General features: G+C 39.1%; 1 protein-coding gene across 2 annotated transcripts; it reads right to left on the bottom strand.

Annotated features, from left to right (window-relative positions):
* Positions 1-10,706: 10,706 nt before the first annotated feature.
* Positions 10,707-13,299, bottom strand: TIGD4 (tigger transposable element derived 4). 2 transcript variants are annotated; one of them, XM_029608387.1, is made up of 2 exons: positions 13,114-13,299; positions 10,707-12,707 (listed from the first exon to the last, which is right to left on the bottom strand). In XM_029608387.1, exon 2 carries the CDS (start codon positions 12,320-12,322, stop codon positions 10,799-10,801), a length of 1,524 nt encoding a protein of 507 aa, XP_029464247.1. In that variant the 5' UTR covers positions 12,323-12,707; positions 13,114-13,299; the 3' UTR covers positions 10,707-10,798. The 2 variants fall into 2 exon arrangements, with proteins under 2 accessions (XP_029464247.1, XP_029464162.1); XM_029608302.1 differs by having other exon boundaries at positions 13,025-13,299.
* Between the last annotated feature and the right edge of the window lie 18 nt (positions 13,300-13,317).

Consider the following 13,317-nt stretch of genomic DNA (forward strand, 5'->3'; position numbering starts at 1 on the left):
TATGAGGAAAGGCTGAAGAGGTTAAGGCTGTTCAGCTTGGAGAAGAAATGGATGAGGGGGCTATGATAGAGGTTTACAAAATCATGAAAGATATTGAATGGGTAAATGTGAATCGGTTATTTCCTCTTTCGAATAATACAAGGACTAGGGGGCACTCCATGAAGTTAGCAAGTAGCAAACTTAAAACATATCGGAGAAAATTATTTTTCATTCAACGCACAATTAAGCTCTGGAATTTGTTGCCAGATGATGTGGTTAAGGCAATTAGTGTAGCTGGGTTTAAAAAAAAGTTTGAATAAGTTCCTGGAGAAGTCCATAAACTGCTATTAATCAATAGGGAATAGCCACTGCTTGCTGCAGGTATTAGTCACATTGGATCTATTTAATATTTGGGAACTTGCCAGGTACTTGTGACTTGGATTGGCCACTGTTGGAAGCAGGATGCTAGGCTTGATGGACCCTTGGTCTGAGCCAATATGGCATTTCTTGTGTTATGATGTTCGAGTCCCACATTAGGTCTTTTGCAGCATTCACAGCCTCTGGAGAGCAGGCAACTGCAATCATCCACATGGTTGAAGTCTGTCTTGCTAGAGCTGATAATACATGCTCTGGAAGGTGTCCTAGTGCATGGCTCCTGGCTTTGGGACTGCTGCTGTAATGAGCAGACTAGGAAGCATGAAGAATATTAAAACAGGGGAAAAATCTCCAGCTGGTTGCGAATGCAGGCTCATGGTATTGGATCCCAGCAAAGGTTCCAAACGATTTGGAAGGCGGAGAAAGGAGGAACTACCAGGCTCCCTCAAAACAAGTGTTTTAAAAGGGTATATTGCCAAAAACAGTCCTTGTACTGTAATGAGAATCTTACATAAGGCTTAGAGGGGGGGGGGGGGGGGGGGCGGAAAGCCTTTCAGATTAATTACAGATTTCCAAAAATACATTTATCTTAAATGTATAAGTTCCTAATGTGCATTACTGATAAACACTTTGTTCTGTTTGCTGCGATTATACATTTATCCTTTTCTTTCTTCAATGTACACTTAAAAGTTGGTGCCCTATGCAATAATTGAAAAAGTGCGGACAATACAATAATAGAATGTAGATTTAAATAACTTGATCTAAATGGGTCCATACTGATTTGGATGTCAAATAACATAGTACATGATCTAATCACATAGTGTTCCATATCTTGACCAAACACCCCAGTTACAGATGACAGTCTAACACCCTGACTCTGTTCTAGGGCTTTTGCCAAAGTCAGGATTTAGCAGATAATGATCCCACTGGAAATATCTGATATATAAAAGGGGAAAATAGTTTTAGAAGATAAGTTATCATGATCAGATAAACTCAACCCAGAAAAATAAATAAATACAAAGAAAAGAGGGCTTTGGATTCAGAATTTCTGGCATGATCTAAATGCAGGTACTCCACAACAGGTGACCTTAAAAGCAAGCCTCTGGTGAAAAAAAGCCAGTTTGGCTGACAAGACCATTTCAGTTGCTTATATCAGACTCTTGTCCGACTTGTGGGCCATATCTGCTCAGCTCAATGGGTAAAATTAATTGTTCATGGTTTACACATTCAGTGACTGCGAGTCTTGAGCTGACAGCCAATTTATTCCTGAGAACCATCCAAAAATCACACTGCAATTAATTTCAAAGCTACGGGGCCACCTTAAGAATTTCACTTTCAAAATCATCAAAGCAAATATTACCATATACACTTTGCAAATGTGTACAGTGCATGGCGGGCATTTTTTTCTTTTACTGCATTCCAATTTGATTACAAGCAGCAAAAATAAAGTAATGCACCATTTAAAGTTTATTCAAGTCATTAAAATCAATATTTTCTTCTTTCATTATGAATTTTCTTTGGTTAGAGAAGTAGCAACATTAAAAAGATCAGTAGGCATGGAAAAACTAAGTTAGTTACTTAAATAAAACATCAAATGCAACATTAAAACTTAAAAGGCTCCCGTATCATAATTAACTTTGCAGATTCCCAGAATACACAATGTAATTGCAACATGCAAACATGTTAATTTTACAAGAATTGGAGAGAAGACATAAAGGAGAAGGGTTGTGGTTTCTTTGGGTAAACACCAAACTTTACTTTTCATTTAAGTAAAACTGGAGTACTTTTTGTCTGCCATAAATTCAGCTAATTAAAAGAAAAATCAGCAAGTCGCTAGCCAGAGATGTCTTGCTAAGGATACTTCAGGGTGCAAACTTCCAGGACTCCCAAAGACAATGTTTGAAGGGATCTTCTGTCATCCTGAAAGCTTGCATCTTGAAATATTTGTTGCCTTTTATAAGGTTAGCCTCCCTACCCACCTACCTTGTTGGATTGTTCTCTTTCCAATGCAACTTGGAATGTCAAACGTTTTGTAACCAAACTCCATAAGATAAATAAAATGGTACTTAAAGAAACAGTAGTACTGATGGTTTTTTATTCCCATTTTCTGTCTTATTCCAAAGTCACCTCTTTTTTTTTTTTTTGTCCCAATGTATTTATGTTTTTGTTCCTCCCCCTTGTAGTATGGGTGCACTTCTATTTTAAAAATCTCTCATGTCCACTCTTCAGGCACCTCTACTATATTCATACTTTACCTGCAACGTGATGTCTTCGAGTCATCAGCCCAGCACACCCTAAATTCTTAATAATGATGGTGGCTATATAGGAGGAGATGTCAAATTATTTTAAACATTTACCAGGAGTGAAATAAAATGAAAGGGTACCTTAATGAGATGAAGAGCCAAACTGAATAATTTACAAAAGTGTCAGTACTTTAAAAGATAGATCCTTTGTTATCTGCAGGAATGTAACAGAGCAAAACTATGGTTACAATTTAAAATCAACAGCTGTATCTCATCTGAAGGAGCATGGGGACTTGCACAGCAGTGAAATGATACGGTGTAATTCAAAACAAATTACAAGGACTTGCAGTGGATCCTTACTGTACAGCGATTCCCTCTACAACAGAGCTTGGATTTGAATTACTTCATTTTTATTTCCATACTAATCTATGCAATTAAAAAAACCCAACAACAACAAAAAAACAAAAAACACAAACATCAGAGGTTAGATACCAATCGGATACAAAGAATGCCAACATTACATGGAGCATGCTGAGACACCCTGTCTAGAACAAGATATCCCTCGCTCTGAATTAGAGCACATAAAACTAAAACATCAGTGCTAGTAAAATCAACACAAATCCATGTACAATGTGCTAAATGTGGGCAAGTTTCAGACAAGCAGAAAAGCATTACAAATATGTAAGATTACATCTACAAGCCCAAGTACTTTACCTGGTGAAAGTTATTATTAATTTAATATAGAAAATAATGCACAAAGTTTAACATCTCAAATGCAGATACTGCATATTCTACCATACTTTGTCTATACAAGTTTTTATCAACCACAAGGTTCAGATATCAAAAGGACTCAAGATATCCTCAATTTAAATCTTTATATACAAATGGTCATTTAAATAAATGAAGCCAACTATATTTTTTGTCTTTCAACACTTTGGTGCATGTCAGTAGTACTATTTTTATTTAGATACTTTTCTAAATTCCACACAACTTTTATTATTTTTATATATATATATATATATATATATATATTATTAGTGTTCTTAACCATACTAAGCATAAACACAAGAAGCCCAGGAAAACAGAAAGGAATTTGGGAATTTTCATTTGCTTACTGCAACATTCAAGTCTCTCTTGAAATAATACGATTCAAAGTAGTAATGGAAAGTGGATATTTTTTATATATTTTTCCTGGGCTTCTTGTGCTTATGCTTAGTAAGGCAACCCCTTACTAAATGAAGGCCTTTATTAGAAAATGCTGATAAAATGATGAAATGTAACACAAATGACCTGCAATTTGCTAAATGGAGATCCAGTTATACTCTGCGATCTCTATTTTGAAGAAAAATAAACACCTCATGAAGTGGCACATGACCTAGCCACGTAGGAATGATATGGACTACTCAAATGTAAGGCTACCCTTGAAAATCCCACAATAGATCCTCATTAAAAGAAGTTTAAGAATAAGAGTATTCTCCACTTTTTTTTTTTATTCCACTTTTCAGCACTTCAAAGCGGATTACATTCGGGTACTGTAAGTGTTTCCCTGTCCCAGAAGGCTCACAATCTGAATTTGTACCTGAAGCAATGGAGAGAGGAAGTGGCTTGTCCAAGGTCACAAGGAATGGCAGAGGGATTTGAACCCTGGTTTCCCTGGTTCGTAGCGAGCTACTTCTACTCCTCGCCTTCAATGACTATGTATGCTGCACCTCAACCCTTCAATTTCTTTGTAATATACCAGTTTCCTGCATTTGAAGACTATTTATGTAATACCTTAAACCTCAATCTTACTGTAATCTCGCTGTTATCCACCTTAGAGCAACTCTCTAAGCACACTGTAATCTCCTTTGAAGCAGCTGACCAGCCTTAAAAAGCGGAATAGAAAGCATTTAAGACTGTAGTTCAGTAATAAAAATAATTATGCAAACCAAAGTAAATGAATATATGTATTAATGTTTTTAATGGGTTCAATACAGCAACAAACAGGACACTTGGGAAAATGTGATTTTTTATTGGACCATTATACAGAGATAAACTTAGGGGATAATTGTCAAAAGGACTTACATGTGTAAGCATAACTACTATCACAGCAATTTTCAAAAGTCATTTACTTGAATAAAGTGCACTTACGTGAGTAAATCCTATGGACAATTCAATGGTATATATTGCAGCAATTTTCCAAAGCCCACTTACTCGAGTAAAATGCATTTACTTAAGTAAAACCCAGTTTTACTGGAGTAAATGCTTTTTAAAATCAAGTCCTTTGATTGTAAAACCTCTGGGAACAGGAAAATACCTACTGTACCCGAAGGTAACTCACCTTGAGCTACCAATGAAAGGGCATGAGCTAAACACATTATTTATGTTTTCAATGCTTGTAAAAAAAAAAAACAGATTAGGCTCTGGAAACCAGTATATAGTAATAACAAAATACTGTGAATAAAGCAAAAAAAAGACTACTATATCAACCAGGATTCATGTGGTAATATTTAATTCCAAATTACTCTTCGAAACTGTCAAAATCTTAATCAAGGACCTATCTTCCTCCAACTTGAGTACATACAACTTCTCAAAGAATGCCTGCAATGAATATGCCACCTCCTTGTTAGATAAAATAAATAGGTTAAAAACACAACTCCCCACTTGCGCATGAACAAATGAACCTGAAGAAAAACATGGAAGGCCTGCGTGGTACACATTCAACATAGTAACCAAATGCAAAATAAATGAAATCATTACCAAAATTAAGCCTGCTTTCCACCCACTAAACCCAATTCTAGCACGTTCCCTGAAAATAGTACACAACCATAATCAACAACTCGCTCTCAGAAGGACTGGTCCCACTTGGGGCAAAACAAGCTGTGATCAGACCAGTCTTAAAAAATAAAACTGGCAGAATTGACGATTGGGACAATTATAGACCAATATCCAACTTGCCATTTATCGCAAAAGTTCTAGAAAAAGCAGCATTATCACAATTGGAAAATCACTTGGAAGACAATGATATTCTATACCCAAACTAATTCGGATTCAGAAAAGATCGCTCAACAGAAAACTTTACTTATACTTTTAAGGGACCCTGTGCCACAGGGGTTTGACAATGATGAATCTTACATCTTGGTACTAATAATTTAACAGCGGCATTCGACACTGTGGACCACACCCCGCTATGCCATCAGATGAAAAAAAAATTGGAATAGACGAAGTGTACTCAAATGATTCTCCTCTTTCCTAGCCGACAGAACATTCCAAGTCAAACTGGGTAATCACTTCCCTGACATCTTTTCAATCTATACAGGGGTCTGCCAAGGTTCTGCACCCTCAGCCACACTTTTCAACATTCATATGCTTCCTCTAAGTAAATTACTAGCGGAACTAGGAATCAACTTCTTCTTATACGCTGTTGACATCCAGTTCTACATTCCTATTGCCAAATCAATTGAAAATACAGCATCTACACTCTCAACATACATGAAGGCAATACACTAAAAACTCTCTCAGCTTAAACTAACACTAAATACAAAAATAACTGAAATCGTGTGGCTAAGGAGAAACCATTCTATAGTTAAACTGCCACCCCCTAGACCTGGGTAATTTTCACATTACACCCTCTGAACAAGTACGAGACCTAGGAATACAGATCGATGAGAACACCACAATGAAAAAGCACATAAACAAATTAATTAAAACAGGATACTCCAAGCTGCAAATATTACATTGGTTGAAATCTTTACTAACATTCCAGGACTTCCGTACTGTTTTACAAACTCTAATATTCTCAATCATAGATTACTACAACTCCCTATTACTAAACCTACCTTCAGGACTAGTAAAACCATTACAACTACTACAAAATGCCTCAGCAAGATTTATTAGGACAAGGAAATTTGACCACATCACCCCCTCACTGGTAGACCTAGGCTGGCTGCCAGAACAATCTAAAATCCACTATAAAGTACTAACACTAATTTTCAACATCATCAATGACAAACTCCTGCTTATTAGGCGCGACTCGCCAACCATACACACCACAGCGAAGAGAAACAGGCCGATGCAGTATCGGTGCATAGAAAGCAGATGCTCAACGCTGAGCGCCTGCTTTCTTAACGCGTGCCCAATCACCTCTCCCAGGGACCCGATGTAATATTCAAATGACCGGCTGCGCTAGGGGAAAATGCGCGTCCCTAGCACCTCGGGTGCCTAGGAGACATGACTGGGAGCCCTGTCTGACCTGCCCTAAGCTCCTTCCCCCCCAAGGTCTGGCCTCCGATTGTTCCTTTCCACTGATATTTGACAGTGAAAAGGACCAATCCGCTTTCAGGACAGCCTTCTAATAGGTGATTGGTCCTTTCATTGACATGTGACAGTGAAGGGACCAATCATCAATAAATTAATTTCTGAGGGTACAAATGTGCAGATTGGGCACACATTTTTTTCTGCATTGAGGGGAATACATAATAGCACTCATCAACATGAATTTACATGTGATGAGCGCTATTATATACGCGGGTGGGTGGGTGTGCATTTTGGATGCGCTAACCCCTGTTTTGCATCGAAGGATATGGCCGTATGTCCAAAATGCACATCCAACCGCGTGTTGAGCCGTGCGCTGCGGCCAGTGCACCATACTACATCAACCTGAAAAATTGCAAAACAAAGGACTATTAACAGTACCTACAACGCAGAATACTCATCTAACGCAAACAAGAGATCAAATGTTTTCTACAGCGGGCCCCATGTTATGGAATTCTCTACCAGAGTCTTTACGTCTGATAACAGAAAGAAAGAGCTTCAAATGTGAGCTGAAAACATGGCTCTTCAAAAATGAGATGATGTAACATAAAATAACTTGCAGAAAATTACAATACTAAATACATAGATACCGTTAGATGAACGAGCGATAATTAATGAGAGACATGAAGAGTGTTAAGACAACTCACTGACTACTTTGTGAAGGCTATTGAAAAGGAACTTATTTATCACAAATTACTATTTTAACAATCTAGTTAACTTGTTATGATGTTGTGCTGATCTATAATGTGAATGTTGCTTTTGTAAACTATTGTGATCTTCTTTTGGAATGACAGTATATAAAATGCCTACATAAACAATGTATACTGTAATCAAAAGCTCTGATAATGACTAGGTTATTTTTATATTTCTCCATGGTAGAGCAACAAAGACGAACAAATGGAAGGAACAGGAGTAGCTTGTCTAGCACTACTAATACTAAAATTAAATAATAACAGAGTGGCAAACCAAGGAAAGCAAAAACACCTTAAGATTTATATCAGAAACCATGAACAAAAGTAATACGCTTCAAAAATAAAAAGAAACTCTTCTGCAAAGAATCAACACAAGCAGTACATTTTTAGAGAGGAAGAAAGCTGCAAATTCCATTGGGCAAATGTGCATTATGAGTTACCTCTTAGCTTACTTTTAAATCTCCCACTTGCTAAATCATATACCCTAAAAAGATTAACCTTGTCACTCACTTATAGCTGCTAAACCATCAACTGCAAAAACTTGAAAGAACCAAAAAAAAATCTTCCATCGATGGAATATTAGCTGAAACAAACATGGGAAACATTAACCAGGGAAAAAGGTTACTTGCCTGAGATCCGATCCAGCTACCAAATTTCACAAAGAAAGTTTCCATTTATATGCATTAATGAACGAGATGCCCACAGTACCTGCATGTAATCTGCTTTGAACTGGCTTAAAAGGCACAGTATAAATCAAATAAATACTAGGAAATACTAAATACTATAATAAATCTTGCTATCTGTACAACACTCCACATCTGAGAATTTTCTATTCATTTTAACCAGGAAAATGATCTTTAAAAACTACTTCAATAATCATGTATAAGTCAAGACTAATTTCTTATTTTAAGAAAATTTTGTAGCACCTTATGTTGGTGACTGATCATGCAATCAAACATAGTGCTTGTCACGACTGACATTATTACTCTTCTACATGAGACAAGTTTTAATACAGTAGATGTAAACAAGGCCCATTTGACACACAGTCTGCCCACTATCACAAAACAACATATTGCTCCAGTTTCCTTTGGGTTGACGTTGCATTCTCTTCTTGCAAGCCTGATGCAACCATACTGCCGTTTTGTCGACTTGTCTTCTCCTGTATTTGGACCTCCTGTGTTCTATTTAACTGAGCGAGCGCTCATATTCTGCCCTTCCCCCCCATTCCTTACTGGTGTGCTCTGTGTCTGCCCCAAGCCACCTCTGCTGGCCAGCTATTCAGGCATCTATTACCCACTCAGTATTTCCTCTGACCACTGTTTATGGAAAACCTCCTTCCACTCTGCTGAAAACTGCTAAATATTTGAATGTTTATCACATCGCACCTTTCCATTCTGTCTTCAAGTAAGTTCTTTAAACTTCTTTTAGTAGGGCTTACAGTGTCCCATTTTTATATTTATTTATTTATACACCACCCATCAGCATTACTAAGTGCTTTCTACTAAAACAATTATAAAATGTACAAAAAAAATTCAATAGTTCTAAAATATACTACAAATTGTAAAAATAGATAAACATAAGAACATAAGAAATTGCCATGCTGGGTCAGACCAAGGGTCCATCAAGCCCAGCATCCTGTTTCCAACAGAGGCCAAACCAGGCCACAAGAACCTGGCAATTACCCAAACACTAAGAAGATCCCTTGCTACTGATGCAATTAATAGCAGTGGCTATTTTCTAAGTCAATTAATAGCAGTTAATGGACTTCTCCTCCACGAACTTATTCAAACCTTTTTTGAACCCAGCTACACTAACTGCACTAACCACATCCTCTGGAGCACAAAACAGGTGGGCCAGAGTAGTGGCACCAGGAGCAGAAGAGGTGTCTGCAGGGCAAAGACAGCATTACTGTATCAACAGTGTGAGGGAGCTTCAGAAAAGGGAGACAGGAAGAAGCTGGTTTTACATAAGCAACCCTATTGGCAAGAGTCACAAATTACATCACACACACACTGCATAAAACTACATCTCATGCAGTGATATCTGAACTAGAACAACTCTTCTGGTCATGGCTTGATTTGATCCAATCTTCATCCATCACCAGTCCAAAAACAGAGAGACATGTCACAAATACATTTTGACTGGAAAAGAGTTGTAACAAAATTAATTTTGTAAAAAAAAAAAAAAAAAAAGTTCTTAAATGAAAACAAATCTGTGTGTTTAAAGAAACCAAAAAGACCTCATACCCAGATAATGTCTAATAGCTCAGTCTATGTTGGTTTAGGAGCCTTACTTTTGGTATAATCATAGGTCTTGGTTCCATGATAATTTGGGTGTGTATAAGTGTACTAAATAAATTGTGAACAAAAAAAAGAAGCATGTCATTTATCTTAATATGGGTTGAACATGTGCTGTCCTGCAATATTTTAGTCCAAAAAAAGTTCACGTTTCAAAAGTGCAATTTTCCTCAGGGGGGTTGCCTCTGTCATACAGTCAGTTACAAAGCCACTTCCATCCCTAAATCAACCAGGTTAGCAGAGTCCAAGACCTATGATTACACCAAAAGTAAAGCTCCTAAACCAACATGGACTGAGCTATTAGGAGTGATCTGGGTATGAGGTCTTTTTGGTTCCTTTAAACAAATAAATTAAAGATATAGATAAATAAAATGGGTATTTTTTTTACAAAATAATTTTGTTAATTGGGAAAAAGCTGATTCAACCTTCAACAGTGTTTATAATCTATGGATTATTTTTGCTAAGAATGTAAAGTTTTATCACTAGATTACAATAAATGTCTTCAGCAGACTCACAAATATTGCTACCCACCAAACAGACCTCATGTCTCTTTAGGAGCAAAAGGGAAAAGGGGCCCCAAGCAATGCTTTCAAAGTGTTCATTTTATTACAATAAAAAAAATAAATAAATAAAAGTATTAAGTGCACAGTTTTCTGTTAGAAGTTTGATTAGAAGGTACAGCCAGGAGAATAAACTGCAGGGCAAACAGCATGTCCTGATGCTTTATCTGGGGAGGGATATTCTGCATTCCTTGCCCTGTGTGTACCCCCTGTGCCTGCAAACTGTAAAGAAACCTATCAACTGAAAGCTACAGAACTTTGCCACGCCTCAGGATCATCTTTTTTTTTTTTTTTTAAATACATTTACATGTGCTGTATTGGAATTACAACACTAGAAAACTCTTGAAATATTCAGTTATTCAGGTAACACTGTGTATGAAATTCTCAAGGTCTGCTAGAGAATTGTGGTGCGTGCTGCTCATTTGTTGACTTCTGAGAAACCTTCTCAGGGTGTCTAAAGCACTCATTGCCTCAGCTTTTGATGGCAACGGCAACTCCGTCCCTGGCAACCCGTCACCATCATCTTCCTCTTCGTCATCAGTCACAGCTGCAGATCCATCCTTGGCCAAACAGGATCTGTTAGCTGCAGGCATTTCACATGTCAGCAAGTCATCATCCAAGGCTGTGTAGTCCTCCAGCGACAAACCATCCGGAAATTCAACCCCTGCAGCTAGGGCATAAGCAATCAGATCCAGACCACTTTCCATTTCTAAGCTGGTTTCATTGCTTTCTCCGTTTTTCAGCTGGAAGCCCGCCTCTCTATAGCTCTTCACTATGGTCTGTGAGGTTACGCTTCTCCAGCACCCGTGCAGCATATCTACTGCATCCAGCAGAGACAACGTGAACTCTCGGCTGCCTTCCATGCAGTCCACAAAGCGCTTCACTAGATGACGCCTGTACTTGATTTTGAGACTCTGGATGACCCCATGTTTCATGGCTCCAAACTTTGTAGACGAGCACGAAGGAAAGAACACCAGCTCGATGGACTTGAGATTCTTTACTACTGGGTGAACAGGGAAAGGGTCAACAAAAATGACCACCCGCCGGTGCTGTGCCTGAAATCTCTCATCGAGTGCGTGCATCCATTTTTCAAACACTTCACTGGTCATCCATGCCATGTTGTTTGCCTCATAATCAACTGGCAGCGATCTGACATCTCGAAAGCAGTGTGGCGTTTTGTTTTTACCAATAACAAGTAAAGGAAGTTTTTCTGACCCATCCAAGTTGGCACCAACTGTTACAGTTATTCTGTCTTTGCTCAGTTTGCCAATGGAACAGGTTTCCCCTTTAAATGCAAAAGTATTATTAGGCAGCATGCGATAAAACAGTCCAGTTTCCTTAAAGTTGAACACATTTTTAGGTTGGAAATCATTTAAATAATAAGGGAGCACATTTTCGTACCACAAGGTAGTAGTGTCCAGAGAACCAGCAGCAGTTTCTACAGGTTGAGATCGAAATACTAAGCCATATCTTGATTTAAAACGGTCAAGCCAGCCATTACTGCACTTAAAATCACTGTGCCCAAGCTCCTGTGCAAAATCGTTGGCTTTCAGGCGCAACATTGGACCATTAACTGGCACATTTAGGCACTGAGCAACTCTATACCACCTCATCAATGCTTCCTCCAGATCTGTATAAAATGCTGTCCTTAGTCTTTTTCTTTTAGGATCAAAACGTAAAGATTCATAGGCTTCCAGAATTTTATCTTTGTTCTTCATAATGGACGACAATGAGTTTTTCTTTATTCCATATTTTGCTGCAATATCTGCCTTTTTCTTACCACTTTCCACTGCACTTATGATATTAATTTTCTCCTCAATAGACAGACTTTTCTTTTTCCTTATTACAGGTATAGGTAAAGGTCTCATCGATAGTTCTGCCATCTTGCTAAACTGTTAAGGCAGAGTTCTCGTACATAATTTTCTATACCAAAAAAATCAAATTAAAAACCAAGCAGGGCTTCTACAACAGTTGACGGCAGACAACACGTTTTGTAAAGGTTGCCAACAATAATTATCACTCAGCTTTATCAAAGGAAGTAGAAACTCAGGCGGGCTGATAAAGCGCGCAATCCCTCTGCAAACCTTGAAGGTCGACTTTCTACTGTTATCTGTTCACACCGCGCTAGCGGAAGGACGGATTTCATCTTTTGCCGGTTCGCTTTGTTAACGTTGTGAATTCCCGGACGGGGGCGACGCAACCCCCGTTTGCACCACAGCAGATTCAGGGAGCAGCGGCCGAGACCATTCCTGCACCCCTCTCCGGCAGCTGAAATCCACAAAAGCCAAAAAAACAAACAAAAAAAAACAGAGAGACAGATCGTCAGCACCTCGGCCCCGCAATCCTTCAGCACCGGAGATGTCTAGGGGGAAAGTTTCCCAGAACTGAAGTAGAGGCTCCGAGCAGCCAAATAAAGCGAGAGATGGCAGGGAGGGAGGCGGTACCTCAAGTCACATATTCCGCAAGCTCGTGCACACGAAGCCCAAGGGATCCTCTCCCGAGCACCGGCCCAAGCCGCAGGGCCAGGAGGAAAGACCTCCCCCGCCTCTTCCCTTGCCGGCCGACGGACCACGACCGATACTCACCGTAACTCTCGGACAGGGGAAGGAAAGCGGATTAGAAATGAAATGAAATAATAACCCGGGGGGGGGGGAGCGATACAACCCACACTGACCCGGTGCCTCGCGCTTGCCGCGTGAGGAGGCGCGCGCACCTCAGCAGCCACCGGAAATCACAAGCCGGGGCGCGAGGCCGCCATCTGCTGGCGTTGGCCGTCGCTAAAGGAAATGACGGAGCGCTGCTGCCCACCAGGAGGCCAGCGCTTGGGTCCCTGTGCATTCCCTTTGCTCAGAGCCATACTAAGGGGGTCCATTGCCGC

This window comes from Rhinatrema bivittatum, chromosome 1 (genome assembly GCF_901001135.1).
Source record: "Rhinatrema bivittatum chromosome 1, aRhiBiv1.1, whole genome shotgun sequence".
Lineage (NCBI taxonomy): Eukaryota > Metazoa > Chordata > Amphibia > Gymnophiona > Rhinatrematidae > Rhinatrema > Rhinatrema bivittatum.

Excerpts from the sequence above, each read along its gene's own strand:
- TIGD4 (XM_029608387.1), bottom strand. The coding sequence starts at position 12,322 with ATGGCAGAACTATCGATGAGACCTTTACCTATACCTGTAATAAGGAAA.